The sequence below is a fragment of the Schistocerca piceifrons genome, chromosome 3 (assembly GCF_021461385.2).
Source record: "Schistocerca piceifrons isolate TAMUIC-IGC-003096 chromosome 3, iqSchPice1.1, whole genome shotgun sequence".
Classification (NCBI taxonomy): domain Eukaryota; kingdom Metazoa; phylum Arthropoda; class Insecta; order Orthoptera; family Acrididae; genus Schistocerca; species Schistocerca piceifrons.
Genome location: NC_060140.1, coordinates 106,180,423 through 106,197,009, shown reverse-complemented (window position 1 = coordinate 106,197,009; position 16,587 = coordinate 106,180,423). Strand labels below are relative to the sequence as shown.

At 39.3% G+C, this 16,587-nt stretch overlaps 1 protein-coding gene across 1 annotated transcript in view; it reads right to left on the bottom strand.

Moving 5' to 3' along the window:
- The window catches only part of LOC124787745 (eukaryotic translation initiation factor 3 subunit A), a 62,385-nt gene that overhangs the window by 31,938 nt on the left and 13,860 nt on the right, over nt 1-16,587 (bottom strand). Inside the window, exons 4-12 of the mRNA XM_047254611.1 lie at nt 10,060-10,210; nt 5,925-6,121; nt 4,870-5,082; nt 4,088-4,259; nt 3,574-3,888; nt 2,691-2,876; nt 2,027-2,374; nt 1,545-1,721; nt 1,129-1,293 (exon numbers count right to left, since the gene is read on the bottom strand). Coding sequence (XP_047110567.1) covers nt 1,129-1,293; nt 1,545-1,721; nt 2,027-2,374; nt 2,691-2,876; nt 3,574-3,888; nt 4,088-4,259; nt 4,870-5,082; nt 5,925-6,121; nt 10,060-10,210 — 1,924 coding nt within the window. The remainder of the gene's footprint in view (nt 1-1,128; nt 1,294-1,544; nt 1,722-2,026; nt 2,375-2,690; nt 2,877-3,573; nt 3,889-4,087; nt 4,260-4,869; nt 5,083-5,924; nt 6,122-10,059; nt 10,211-16,587) is intronic.

Sequence of the window (16,587 nt, the reverse complement as noted above, 5' to 3'; positions counted from 1 at the left end):
TGCTCTCTCTTCAGTTTGCTCTATTAGTACCTCCAGAATAATATAAATTCAATGGAGGTACTTGACCATCAACTGACATTTTTATGGAATGCATTAATATATACTAAGATGGTATCTGTTCTTTCGGACATGTCTGAAAGAACAGATACCATCGGTGACCATGCAGCTCGTTAGAATGAAATTACAATGAAATGAACACCCTTAGCTGCTTACAGGCATTGACATACGTCAACGGGGACGGATGAAAATATGTGCCCCGACCGGGACTCGAATGCAGTAAGTCTCAAATCACGCTCATCAAAAATATCTTTTTATAAAGAAATTGGAGCTTATAAAATTACAAGACGACAATACCTGTCCATGAGTCACGTCCAGGAGCTGATATTTCAGTTGCACTAACAGACATTTAAATGTGAAACAACTATTTCTAGCTTTCAGAACTAGGTAATTCCTCAGGGAGAAAGAGTTACAGAGTTTGGGAAGGAAGGGTAGTTCACACTGACTGCAAGTTGAGAGGGACCCAATTGTTTTGGAGATGAATGGGGGGGGGGGGGGGGTACCAAAGAGAACATAAGGCCAAATGTAACACATTCGTAAACATGGTGTTAGCTTCAAGTCCAGGCATCACAGGACAGTTTGTTATCCTCTAAGATTTTAATTGCACTATTCATTTCATTTTTTATTTCTCTTCCCTTGAGTCCATCTTTATGTCTCTGTCTGTCCAATCATCTCTGGACTCAAGCAGGCAATGAGTACACTATTGATGCTTCCTCTATTTCTTTTCATCCCCTTTCTCTCAACCTGGAGTCTCAGCATCTATCCTTTCCAAAACCTGTCCCCCTCTCCTTCACGAGAAAGGAGCTAACAATGTTAAAATCTATTTTATTTTTAAATGTGTGTACTGAAGAGTGAAGGTTTTCAGTGACTGTCACAGAAATACTCGAAATCACAGACAATAAAAATATTGACAACAAGCAAGATCAAACAAAATGAACTATAATGTTTAACATGTACTACATCAACAATTGGACACAAATTTTAACACACACTATATTACTTAAAACGAAAGGATATATATGTTAGTTTCAGTACAATATTACAAAGTGTCCACAAACACCTTAAACTTACAAGATATACAGTGCGACGTTCTGCTTTTAGTTTTTCAAGGAATGCATCACGGTCTGCATGCATTCTCTTGAGACGCTCACGATGCTGTACAGCTATTTCACGTTCTGCAATCAGCTGGTTGATACGTTCCTGTTCTTGTTCTTCCCATGTCTTACGGTCTTGGATCTGTATTAAATAATTTAATACATTAAATAACATCAGTCATATCTAAAAGTAAACTTTAAGATACTTCAAATTAAATTACACAAAACTGATTTTCATTTAGATAACTATTCTTAAGTTCGAACATTTTGAAATGAAATTCTGTTTCCAAACTCCATCCCCCCCCCCCCCCCCCCCCCCGCCACACCCCTGTCCCTCTACTGGTCCCCTTTATTCTTCATTCTACACCAACAATAATTAAAAACATAACATACCTGCTTTTCCTTGAATGCTTTCTCAAACAGTGGTATTTCCTCAATTCGTTTAGCTCTTTCAAAATAGTCGACTTTCTTCTCCTGTGACTTCAATTTTTGCTGCATCTCTCTACGTTCTTTCATCAATTCTTCTGCTTCCCGTGCAGCTATTTGCTCTGCATCAAGTTTCTTTATATCCTGTAAAAATTGGTAAAATTAACTTTAGCTGTGAAAAAGTATAGTTTTAACAATACACAACATTCTTTAATATTTTGTCAATTTCTTGTTTGTCAATATGAATTAATCACTAAATTTGTTTACTAATATATTAATTTTATACTGTGACAAAATATTTTCACAGAACAATGATTGTTCTAATAACTGCAGGTAAAACTATAGAATAAGTAGTTTCTCTGGCTACTCCCTCTCTTGCAATACAGTTATACTACTGCAAAAAATAATACTGGAAGCCTATCATAAACATAAAATGTGATTGAACTAACATCTTCATCAAGCTTCTTGAGTATTTTCTGGCCATGCGAAGTCTGGGATATTTGCTGCATCTTCTCTTTAAGGTTACGGTCACGTATCTGTTGTATTTCAGACTGCTGCCTTCTGCGTTCACGCTCTTCACGCTCCTGCTCCAGACGACGCTGCTCAGCTAAAGCTGCAGCTCGTGCTGCCTCTTCCTGCCGCCGCATTTCTTCCTCTTCACGAGCACTGTTAAGACGCTCCAGGTACTCTTTTCTGTCTTCAATGATCTTGTGGCGAGCAAGGATGCGCTGATGTTCCCTCACTCTTGTTTCCTCATAATGTTGCACTAATGCTTGGCGTACTTTCTCACGCTCCATCTGTACAGTAATAAAACAATAAATGACAGCAAAAATAATACAAAAGCACACTTTTCTAAATGAATATCACTGTATTACGTACTGATGCTAGTCATAAATTGCAGAAGCTTGAAACCGCCATGTCCACAATTATCAACAAATATCAATAACGTTTTTAGTTTGTCAAATGTGATAACCTCAATCTATATAAATGTAAAATGCCCAATGAACGCATGTGTAATTCTTTACATCAAATGAAGCATCTGTTAAAAGCTTTTAGATTTTGTAACATTATAATAACCAACCAAATAAAGCAATTAAAACATGTCATACTAACCTTCTTGTGATGTGGGTTTATTGTGTTCATTGCACGATGTAAAACAGTTGCCATATTGACCAACTGATTTCTCACTTGCTCACTGGGCATATTTTGTAATGTTGGACCTTCAGGAATATCTTCACGCTGTGATTCCGAAAGATCCATACCAAAATGTACACACTGTTTTGCATGATCAATGCGTATCTGAAAAATACAATTACAAACTTATTTTACTGAACATATCTTTGATTCTTCAGTAACTTATTGAAAAGAATGAAATACAAACAACAAATGCAATCCTGTGTGTTTCCTCTTAGTTTTTACATAAGCTTTTACCTTACATCAAGATCTATTTTTAAAGAACTCATTCATAATTAGCACCAGCTATGTACTCTGGTGTTTCAATTTGAAATATTTTCTTTTGTTTATTTCCTTCTGCCATTTTTTGGGATTTTTGGGGTAATTTTCTTTTTTCCTGAAAGGGGAGTCATTATTAATCTTGCACCCATTTTCCATTTGCTCTACAAAAAGAACAGTCTGTCTGAATGCCAAAGTTAGTAATCCTTAATAATGTTACCAGTTACACATTTTATCATGCCCCCCCCCTCCCTCCCGCCCACTGTGGCTATTTACATAATCTGCATTAAAGAGAATGAAATATTCTTAGGTCAACTATCAAAGGAATTATTAAACACAGTAGCCATGAAGTTATCTCATTTTTCTTATGGAATTGTAGCTACCCTTTCCCTTTACAACTAAAATGGGCAGATTGGGGAAAAAACCACTAATCTGCGTATGCTGCAATGATGAACAAAAATCAGTAACTGTTAAAAGACTATGGACAAGGAAAGAAGAAAATATAATTTTAATTCTGATTGCATAACAAATTATAGGAACAAACCTGCATGTCATTGTGACGAACACAGTCAACCAATAGCCTCTCAAGGTGAAATGGTGACGCAAAACGTGCAAGTTCAAGAAGACGAGAGAACTCTATCGTCTGGTAGACTTGAGCTATTTGCCGCACAAGTCGTACAAGAGTTACATCTTGCAGTGCAGAAATATACTGGAATAGTGGCGAACTTTCATCCGCTTGCAATTCTTTTACAAGGGCTTCCACACGAGCACATAATTGGAGTGGATGAAACTCCACCTCTAGGTATATGTAAAGCTCTTGCAATTGTGGTGATGCCAGCCCAACCACATTGAATCGAACCTAAGAATGTAAGCACAAATTAAAGATTTTATATCTTCAGCAATTATAAAATCATTACTTAACTTTTGGATGAAAGGTGGTGATTCAATGTTTTAAGACCACAGAATCATAAATATATTAAGAACACACTAGCAAGGAAATGAGTTGCACTGGTCTCCCAATTTTCTGGAAATTACTTCGTGGTCCAAAAATTACTTACTATATCCCTGAGTAGTGACTGGCGGGTAGGAGGCTGTGGCAATCCAAGAAGAATTGCCAGGCGTTGCGCCTTTTCCAATGGACTCTTATCCGTTTCAATAAAGCGATCAAACTCAGGGTGAGCTGACGGCAACGGAATTGCAAGTGTTGCCAGAAGCAAGCGACATGCCATTCTAGAATCATATATATATCATTGTTTAATTATCTGCTTTAGATCAACTACAACCAAATTCACTTATCTAGATTTACATTTATCTTGATTCACATTTTAGCTTTTGATGGCCAGGACGGAACACTGATCAATGTATTTTGTAATGATATGTACTGGGTGAGGGAACTTTTATATTAACAATTAACATTTCTGTAGTTCTAAGAAGCAATTTCCTGTATTACAGATCTGAATATCACTTGTAAATAACTTGAAACTAGTAATCAACAAAATCACATTTGCCACCTTGACTATTATGAGATTTTTTTGAATCCACAGCTTTAACACAACAGACTGCTCGTCTCCAAATATGACCATGTCACATAATAAGGCAACTTAAAAGAGAAGAGGCAATGTAACACTTCATGGGATCTCAGAGAGTTATGGGGTCAACAGACTATTCAGATATCCGCAGCAACTCAACTGTTCATCATTAATCCCATGAAGGACAGTTTATCAAATTTTAAATTATGTCTGTGGACAAATAATATCTGATCAGTAATGAATGTGGCTGCCACTGTGTTGAAAGATGAGAAACTACATAACATACTACCTTGTACTATAAATATAATTACCTCTGAAGATCCTCTGGTGTTATGTTTTTCTTCATTTCTTTGGACAGTTGGAAGAGCTTAAAATGAGCAGCAGCATGAAAGAGATGGTTTCCAGCTTTCCAGAAAACCATGGCAAGTTTCTGATAATAATTTGCCATTGTCTTTGGTACAGGAGGCTTCTTTGATAAATTCATCAGGCCATGAATATCCTCAATAGCTTTATAAGCCTCTTGCCTGCCAAATTAAAACATTAACTTGCTAATATTAAGAGAAAAATTAACAGTTATTTGCATAATTCATTGACAACAATCTACATCTGTGCTCTGCGCACCTCTCTCACACACACACACACACACACACACACACACACACACGGGAGGGGGGGGGGGGGGGGGGGGAGGGGGGAGATTTGTCCAAAAATTTAATTTTTTTGTATTTTCTAAATGCTTTTTCTCACCACCTTTTCTATCTGATATAGTGATCTGTTCTCACATCGACATTCATAAAGACTGAAATCAATATGGAGGGTCAGATACAATTAAGTGGACTGCAATACATCAGAAGTATCAACTCACTATACACAGTAAAACTTGTGTAATGAAATGCCTTTTTAATCCAACTCATTGAAAGGGATACACAAAAACTCACCACTGCATCATCACTGATAGAACATTTTTCCCTTTTAGTACTGTAAGACTATAGCTTTTGAAAACATGACTGTCGGTAAGAAATCAGACCCTTATGTAGGCAAGATTCCAAGTAAGCAACCACAATATGTAGGCAAGGCAAGAAGTAACTACGCAACGGTAGAGATGTCACATCTTCCCATGCCTACAAGCAACTACAGTCAACATACTTTAAGGAATAACTTAATTCATTTGTTGAATACTTATATGACAGGTATGAAATTTTGTAGCATACTATTTGTAAGAAACAATTTATAAGAGTTTACTACACATGAAGCATTTTTAAATTAAAAAAGTAGCAAAGATGACCTGATCAAAATGGCAGGGTAGCTAGTAACGGATTTATTTATTTATCAGTATCTAAATTAACATTTGAGGTATCATACAAACCAGAGTTCCATTTGTATTGCTGAATCAAGCTGCACAAGGCGGGTATCAAGGTTGAGCTGCTGGGTCTCCGGTTTCTGAATACTGACATTTGCAGTCTGTGGAGGGAGCTTACTGATATCTTCTAAGTGCTTGCGAAGCTTATCACAAAGCTTTCGAAACTCAGTCTTACGATTATATTTCAAACAAAATGAGAAAGCCTGTAACAGACAGTATTACAACAATATGAGAAAGCATGTAATCAGACAACATTACAGCAAATATCAATCTAATTTCGTGTGCGTGTGCGTGTGTGTGTGTGTGTGTGTGTGTGTGTGCGGGCGCGCGCGCACCACTTAAATCTTTATATTCTAAGCAGGTCTGTAACTGGGCCAAGGAAATTGCTACCCTCCCAGTGCAGCAGAGAACAACACGCTTGAACTCAATGGGTGCTTCACAGCCCAGGTCATCTGAATCCTTTCTGAACTACACGGATGGGAGTTATCCTTGCAATACATTCTTTGGTCCCATAACCCTCCTGACCTCAATCTCTGCTGACCCACTGTTTCCACAATCTCCACCCAACAGTTTCCCTTCATCTGTCCTGTCATCCTCTCCCAACCGTGCCTCCACGTCACCTACATCGTGTGTCACGCCTCACTGACTCTGGTACCCTTGTATCACATGCCTAGACCATGCACCTGCCATCTGTCCATCTCACATTCCTATCCACCAAACCTGCTGCCTCTTTCCTAGTCTCCAATCACCCATCCCACTTCCTGCTTCTCACCCCCCCCCCCCCTCCAGCTACCTCATAATTGTACATCAGCCAAAATGCAATCCTATTAAAAATATTTACATTTCTGCCAGAAAACTCCTTATCATATTTATAAATGTCAAGTTTTTATACATAAAGCTTTAAATATGTCTGCTTGTGTCTGTATGTGTGGATGGATATGTGCGTGTGTGCAAGTGTATACCTGTCCTTTTTTCCCCCTAAGGTAAGTCTTTCCGCTCCCGGGATTGGAATGACTCCTTACCCTCTCCTTTAAAACCCACTTCCTTTCGTCTTCCCCTCTCCTTCCCTCTTTCCTGATGAGGCAACAGTTTGTTGCGAAAGCTTGAATTTTGTGTGTATGTTTGTGTTTGTTTGTGTGTCTATCGACCTGCCAGCGCTTTTGTTCGGTAAGTCACCTCATCTTTGTTTTTATATATAATTTTTCCCACGTGGAATGTTTCCTTCCATTATATTGATATCATTAATTTGAATCCAACAATTACGTTTGTTATTGTCACTGTTGCATTTCGAAATCTTTTCTGTCGTCTTATTTTCATCTTTCTGTTTTTGCCAGTAGTTTCACTTTGTATTCACCTTCTCCTTTTTACCGTAATCTGCTATACTATTTTATCCCTCCTATATATATATATATATACTCAATAATACGTAACCCACTTCCAAACCATACCCAAAAAAATTTTTTTGCCGCTTTCAGCACTACCGCCGCTATAATATCCACCGTTTCTAGTTCACAAACAGCTCCTTTCACCTTTTAAACAACCATTTCGGCCAGTTCTAATAACTTTCGCTTTATTTCCATTTCCGTTTTTCCCACACCACTGATCATTTTTAGCCGCTTCCCACAGGTTTTAACGCGATTATTTCTTCGTCAGACAACTGTTAGCCTCATTTTCATAATCTGCCACCACAATACCACTCCTTTTAATATACTACACGCAGTTTTTTCGAAATTTTCCCGAATTTCTCCGTCCTTTAACGTGTTTTGGCGGCAACACAACCACCTAACCTTTATGCACATCTTTGTCTACCAACCCAAGTCCAACATAGCCCAGCTGTAACCAACACCATTCGCCTTTTTTCATTCCAGATCTCCAGTTTCTTTCCGGTTCACCTTTATCTCTCCCCATATATTTTTATTTTTATTTTCATTTTCGTTTCACCTCATGTTAAGTCTTAAAATATGTCTGCTTGTGTCTGTATGTGTGGATGGATATGTGCGTGTGTGCAAGTGTATACCTGTCCTTTTTTCCCCCTAAGGTAAGTCTTTCCGCTCCCGGGATTGGAATGACTCCTTACCCTCTCCTTTAAAACCCACTTCCTTTCGTCTTCCCCTCTCCTTCCCTCTTTCCTGATGAGGCAACAGTTTGTTGCGAAAGCTTGAATTTTGTGTGTATGTTTGTGTTTGTTTGTGTGTCTATCGACCTGCCAGCGCTTTTGTTCGGTAAGTCACCTCATCTTTGTTTTTATATATGTAATATTTTAGATTGATTCCACTGCCAGATTTGGACTAAGCAATGGCTGTTCCACGACACACATTAACAAACAGGAACTACACTCTTAACTTTTTGAACCCAATTTGGCTCTCAGTAAAGCATAAGCTGCATCACCTTTGGGCTGATGACTTCTCACAGCCTAGGATGACACAACCCACTCATAACATGCTTTGCACTGTGGAGGTGGCCACTCATTTGTCATTTGAGGGAAGTCTTGTAGATTGCGATCACATATTGCCACACATTGTGCTGAAATGGTGTGCCAGATGAGCTTTTGGTCAACTATGAGCAACCACGGCACCCACTTTAAACACAGCTTCTTCATAGCCAACTCTGTGCAAGATATAAGGAGTGTTCAAAAAGAAATGAACTGGAGGCATAATTACAGAAACCAGCATCTGTATGTTAGAGGTATTGACCATGGCTGTGGAGACACTTGTTCCACTGCAACAAAAAGCGATGAATGGCTGTCTCATAAAATTCCCGGGGCTGCAATGTTAACCAGTTTCGCATGTACAAGTGGATGTCGTCGTCCGAGGTGAATTGTTTGCTCCTACGCTGACATTCTTCTTTGACCAAGATGGCCCCCTTCTGATTCACTTCCTGCAGCACGGAACAATAGTGAACGCCCAGCATTACTCCCAAACCTTGAACACACTTCGCCAAGCGATCAAATCAAAACAACCATGCAATGTCACCCATGGGGTCATCCTGCTCCATGACAATGCAATGCCTCATATGGCCAACACAGCTGCGGCACTCCTGCAGAAATTCAAATGGGGAGGTTTTCGGCCACCCTCTATACAGTCCGGACCTCTCCCCCTGTGATTACGCCACTTTTGGTACCCTTAAAAAGGCTCTGGGGGGTGAACAATTCACCTCAGATGACGACGTCCAGCTGTACGTGTGGAACTGGTTAACATCACAGCCCTGGGAATTTTACGAGACAGCCATTCACCGCCTTGTGTTGCAGTGGAACAAGTGTCTCAACAGCCAGGGTCAATACTTCTAATACACAGGTACCGATTTCTGTAATTATGCCTCCCACTTGTTTCTTTTTGAATGCCCCTTATATTATGCACTCACTCAGTTGAGATGCCTGCAGTCTCAGCAATCAACCAAATTTTTACTTGCTGGTCTGGCATCGCCATGTCATGGATTTTGTCGACAGTTTCCTAAGTGGTGACCTCAACTGGATGGGGAGAGTACACTTCATCTTTGGTGCTTGTCCGATCACATTTAAATTAATTCATCCAAAAGTAAGTAGTCTATGGTTCACAGTCCATGTAAACTTATTCTCCATTTTCAATCACAGCAGGCGCACTGACCAATTCAGATTGTTGTCAGCAATAACATGTACCCCATACATTACAGAAATTCTTTTTACGACCCTTGGAATAATCAAGCTTACCTACCCTGAAGGCACAACAAAAACGTTCCATTCAGTCACGGAAATTTACAAGACACCTTTGTATATTTAAAAATGAGATTATATTACTTTCATATTATAAGGTTCTAAAATAATGAAATCCACATAACATACTGTGTACACCTTAGCACCGCAGAATTAAACATAAATAACAGAAAACATCTTGGCAGCAATCATGTTTACAATCCACTGATCTTTAGATGTGGTGTAACTCCACCTGGCATTGTGAGTATTAGCAAGTGGCTTTGTATTAATGGCTGTAGATGGGTGGTGGGATATACTACTTACTAGTGATTTTAACAACTGTTAACGTACCGTAAGAGTTATTCAGACACATGAAAACATATTTTTTTCCATACTTATGGAATAGCTCCCTCTGATACTAGACCACAAACAACTTATATATAACTATTGTACATAGTGAATGAACAACAATACCATGCGAGCAATATCGTGGTACAATGTCTCCACATGGGCATTTGTTCGAAGCAGTTCCAAACATTGACAGTACGATTCCCACAAGAACTTAACCCAAGGAGTCAGAATTGTCCGGTCACTGCGATCTTGGGCATCTTCTCCACTGACAGCACTGAAAAAGAAAGAAGTTGAATCTAATAAACAGTTCTTCATTTAATCACAACATTTTCGTTGAGTTTTGTTCCCAGTTCACATCATTCTCAAACCAAAATACTTATTAATTTATAATGAAACTTCTACCATTTCACACAATATACCTATTACAAAAGTTGAGAGCAATCAAGTACTTACAAGGAAAGTTGCTGGAGGTGAGCGCGCGCGCGCTCGTGTGTGTGTGTGTGTGTGAGTGTGTGTGTGTGTGTGTGTGTGTGTGTGTGTGTGTGTGTGCGCGCGCGCCTGTGCAGCGCGCGCATTAAACGTCACTACAAGTTGCCAAAGATAATTGATACTACCTTGCCTAATGATACAGCCCAATGTTTGACACTTATGGCCATGTGGTGTTTGTGTGAAATGTGCTACATCCTTTGCTCAGTGATACACCTTGCACATGTCACATAGCTAGTTGCCACATTTCCTTAGCCACATGGTAAGCCATGTGCTTCTCGGCTTGTACACTGCGAGAATGCATGCTTGCTGACATAAAACTGAGCCGCGTCTGGAACGAGGGATAAGGGACAAGTGCCACTCGTGGCCTTCTCACACACATTCAATACTCTAGAGCTTGTAACTAAACAATTTATTTGTCCTACTGAGGTAAGGTAGAACTGTTTTCAGTTTTAAGCTTTGTTCCAAGCTGGTACTATTGGAAATAGTGTACCCTTGTATTCCTCTCAGTAACCAAGTGGCCCAGGAAGTCATTTACTTATGTATCCACCCTGGATTACAGACATCAGACCTCTCTCACATCCTACCAGGAGATTTAGGTTATTTTCATTGCAACACACATCATAACAAGTCTTACACATGATATAAAATCCAAGGCTTTTAACAAACTATAACAAATGGTGGAAACAGTAGTAGCTTAACATGAGGAAAAAAGTTTAGATTTGTTCACAAAAGTACAACAACTACTAGGTCACTTATAGTTTAACATATCAGCATCCTGGAGCAACTTCTGATATACATTTTTTTTCCATTTACTACATGTGGAATATTTGTAAGGCACGTGGCCAGTTGCCTCCCACGATTATGTAGTCACAAAAGGCTCAAGTTGCTACTCAAATCTGATGTGGCAAGGAGAGCAAGAATATTTTAGTCAATGAAATTACAAGCCATGTGAGATATGTACATATCTTGTAAACATTCATTTTAATGATTAGAAAAGTAAGAGGAGTCGTAGTACATTTAGTTTTGGCGATATTAACTATCAACTAACTGCAACAGTGCAGTAGCAATATCAACGAAAAAGAGAGAGATGAGAAATAAACATGATCTTCAACATCTACTGCACTCTAGATGGCCAAGAAAATAATAATTCACAACCATAACATTCAACAATATCACACATTAAAAATATTTTTATCCGCAGAGCAAGAAGAATCTAGCTAACAACTGATGAAATCAATACCTGGAGAAAGGCACAGAAGATAAATTATAAAACTATTTGATCTTTAACCAGATTTAAAAGAAGAAGAAGGCTTTTATGTTACAAATAACTGCTTGAGAATCAGACAACATGACTCAGGATTGGTAGGTACATGCCATAATCACTAGACACAGTAGTGTTGCAAATTATAGTAATTTCCCTGTAGTTACTACAGAAAGAGAAAATATAAGTCAACAAAAGATAAAGGATCAGGACAAAAATGTAAATATAGAAGTAACGAAGAGCAGTAACTGAATAGCAGAAGCATTGAGTCATCAACAGATACACACGAAATACAGTGAAAACTTGCTAGCTTTTGCAATAAATCCTATCTAGAGCGCGCGCACACACACACACACACACACACACACACACACACACACACACACAGAGTCCCGGGACTGCATTCAGCAATGGACTAGGGTGGAGGGTGCGTTGTGTTGGGTAAGATGAATTTCCCATTCTAGTCTTGTTGCAGGCTTATACTTGGCCATGAAAGCAGCCATATCATATACCAACTCTGCTGCAATCACTGCACAGCTTTTTGTCAGTATGAGAGTGAACCAGCTGTCCATCAGAATGAATGCCATCACCAAACAGTGACCAAGGACGTAGTTGACTACAGAATGGGGCAACATACAGCTGGGCACAACATATTCAACTTCAATTGCTATCTCATAACTCATGCCAGTCGGATCTAACCCTCCACCACCAGCTTTTCTGAACCACACAAATGACAGCAATACAACCTTCTCTTCCATGACCCTCCCGGCCTCAGTCTCTGTTAACCCACTGCTCCCTAACCCTCCACCCAACAGTTTTCCCCTTCCCCTGTCTTGTCACTCCATCCCAATCCACTTATCCACAGCACCTCCATAGTGAAACCCCCCCACCCCCCAGCTCTAGTACACGTGCATCACACACCTACCGTATTTACTCAAATCTAAGCCGCACTTTTTTTCTGGTTTTTGTAATCCAAAAAACCGCCTGCGGCTTAGAATCGAGTGCAAAGCAAGTGGAAGTTCTGAAAAATGTAGGTAGGTGCCTCCACAACTAACTTCTGCCATCGAATATATGTAGCACTACACAGGCATGCTTTGTAGGCACAAAGATAAATACTGGCGCCAAAACCTCTGCGTCAGTAAATAAATTAAAAAAAAAAAAAAAAAAAAAAAAGGTGGAAGACGAGCTTTTTTTCCTCCGCCCCGAGTTTCGACCACTGCATTTTCATTTCCATACATTATCCAACGAAGTAAATACAAATTCCGTATTGTTCATCTTTGAATGTAGCAGAATTTCAATATACTACGAAAATCCGACTGGCAAGATTGTTTGGGATGTTTGTCAATATGGCCAACTCTACGTTCTGAATTTTTTTCTACCTGTGAGAAGACATGGTTGCTAATCGGAACCTGATGAAATGTGAATCACATGCAGTATTCTCTTCACCATAAGAACAATACGAATATAAACATTTTGCCATGTATTCTTTCGTGTTTGCTACTATCTCATTTAAATCCTGTTGCCTAATAAACTACGGAACTAGAGTGAGACAACAGCAAACGCGGAAGAATATATGTATTGTGTCATGTTTATATTCGTATTATTCTTATGCCTAATAGTGATACAGTCAGAAACGAAGCACGGCAACTGACTAGATTTTTAAATCTAAGATGACTAATTTCTGTGCAGAATTTGTTGTACTAAAAAGAAGCGGCCGCAAAGATTTTCAAACGGAGAAAAATTTTCGCCTGACTCTCGTTCAGAACATGTTCTATTATACGCAGTCTATTATTTGGTTCTTGTTGATCATTATCAAAGAAAGCAGCAGCGTAAGTAACAACAAATAGCAGTCTCTTGCCATTGTTTCGCTAATGAGACGATTCCTCTTTTTTTTTTAATTGTAAGCGGCGGTAGCGCGCACAAAAGCAAGCCATGCCGCGAGCGGCGACAGGCCGTGAACATGCACTATCAGAATGCGACAACCAATGCATGACACAGAACAGTAATGCATTTTCAGCTTAGAGTGACAAACACCTATAACAAAGAAAACGCACTTATCAGATCAAAGCAAAATAAGCAATTGATTCAAACCAGACGAAGCATGTGAAAAAGGAAGGGTACCCGTATAAATAACAACAGAGCGCCTGACGCATAGCAGTGGCTACCTGGTAAAGCTAAACTGCTAAGAAACTTCCTGGCAGATTAAAACTGTGTGCCTGACCGAGACTCGAACTCGGGACCATTGCCTTTCGCGGGCAAGTGCTCTACCAACTGAGCTACCGAAGCATGACTCACGCCCGGTACTCACAGCTTTACTTCTGCCAGTACCTTGTCTCCTACCTTCCAAACGCGAAAGGCAAAGGTCCCGAGTTCGAGTCTCGGTCGGGCACACAGTTTTAATCTGCCAGGAAGTTTCATATAAGCGCACACTCCGCTGCAGAGTGAAAATCTCATTCTGTAAACTGCTAAGCTTACGACTCGAACCAAACTACTGTAGCTGTATCGTCGTTCATTCGACCTAAATTGTGTCTCATATTACAATGGACAAACTTTGTTTCGATTTGGAGGTGCGGCCTAAAACCTTCTCTCCCCTTGAATTTAATTTCTCTCTCAAATTTCAAGTGCGGCTTAGATTGGGGAATTTTTGTTTTCCTTTATTTCGAGTCTCATTTTTCAGGTGAGGCTTAGATTCGAGTAAATACGGTAGCCTGTGCGTCTGCTACCCCATCCCCCAGGCATTCTTACCCAGCAAACCCACTGCCTCCTTCCGCACCACTACCTACCGAACCTAACAAGTCTTCCTGCCTCTTACCCCTCTATCCTCCTATCCATCCCAGCATAGTCGACCTGCTGAAATGCAAGCTCGTCACTGTGTACCCAGATGGCACAATGTAGGGGAACAAGGAGGTTTTGTGTGTGTGTGTGGGGGGGGGGGGGGGGGCGAAAAGGGAGGGGGGGCGGCTCAACAAAGGATTTATCCCAAAAACCAGCAAGTTCTTTCTCTTTTGTGTGCGCCTGTCAACAATTCAATGCTAGTGATATTCACCAAATGGTGTCCTTTACTCCTAAATTAATTACATTCTACCAGAACTGTCCTACTGAATTAAAATAAGTTTTAAATTAAAGGCTGTGATGAATTAACATACCATACTCAAATGCCAGAATATCAAAACAGTTGACAGCTCAAAAAGGACACAATAGAACATAAAAGAAACAAAACAGTGAAACAAAAACATTGACAAATGAAGTCATTAAAATGATTATATAGTTCTAAAATTGCTGAGATGCACTGAGAGCCTGAGAAATACAGATACAAATAAAGCATGGGAAGGAGAGTGCTGTGCAAGAATAGAGAAGCAAAATGGCAACAAAATAATTATTCATATTTGAATATTCATATTCAGGTGCTATGTTGAAGACAATACTGACATATGTAACAGAACAATGGTTGTAGGCCTAAGTACTTAATGAGAGATGAGAAAAGTGAAACATTTTATTGCCACCAATAATATGATGAAATGGAGCTTTTGAAGTGATCTATAGCTGAAAAACAACATAACATATTGGTGTTTGCTGCATGCATTGATTACAAAGGAGCAGAAATGTGGAAAGGGAAATGAAGACATGAGTCTCTATGTTAGCACGAATGTTACCAATTGCACAATATGAAGATACTAAAAGCGAATATTATTCAAAGAATTCTGCACGGAAGAGGGTGTGATTTTCTAGCAGCAAAATAAGGATGGTAAACATTACAAAGATGATAACCTCTCGGTGTACAGGAGCAGGAATGGTTTTTAGCTACAAAAGAGATTTATATGAAAACCTAATGATGTTAACTGGAGCCAACTTAGTATAGATGTTTGTATACAAATGAAATTCAGTGGATATGGCCATTTAGAGGAGAGTCATAACTTGAAGAAAAAAAGAGGTTTGCCTGAGGCAACAAAGTGGCACGGAGATGGGTGTTCTGAGGCACAAGGGTAGGATAATTAAAAATACTTTTTCTGGTTTTACCTCACTGGGAAAGTCATACTTCTTATCAATATAAAGACACATTTATCCACGCAAAATAATAATTTCAGCGCGTTTCTGGTCTTACCTGGTTTTACATGCATGGGCGTTGCAAAACACAGTTACATTTAAAATCTACATAGCTGTTTATATCATAAGGGTGTTTGGTCAGCAATTAGAAGCTCATTCAACAGTACAAACCATTGTGACGGAATATATGACAGTTACCTTAACATGTTAGCCGCTCCCACAGTTTACAATCCCAATAAATGAAGTTGCATCATCGTCCTCATCTTCATTTCATTATGTAAAGTTTCCCATCACTGGCAGGGTCTTTCCCAAATGTTTCTTCCACTCCTTTAGCCATCTGTCTCTCAGCCTTCTCTTTGCTATTTCTCTTTCCATAATCATCTGTTACCACTTTGTTTGTTTATCACAACAGTTATTGCTACCACAGACTGAAGTCACCACATAGCCCAAGGTTATGGTTAGAATCAGACAAAAGAGTTTACATTAAACTAATGCCACCACAATTGTTTTTCACACTAATGCAGTAGCTGCTGCACATTACTGACTACTGTTTTGCAAATACATTACACATTCAAGGTGTACATCATCAGAATTCAATAGAACTGCTTCATATTGCTGCTACCAGATACTCCTTTACATTCAGCTGTCCCTCACTGGTTACTTACAACCAGCTATTGGCGCATATTCTTGCAATCACAGGGACTGGCACCAATATTTCTCCACAAAACCACTTAAGAGCAAACATTTGTTCTTCACTTACCCACTCTTGAAATACAAAAGTTAAATAACTTTTACTTGTTTATCACATTTGTAGAAGAGTCGTTAGTACCTAATTACGTAACTGTAAATGACGGCAC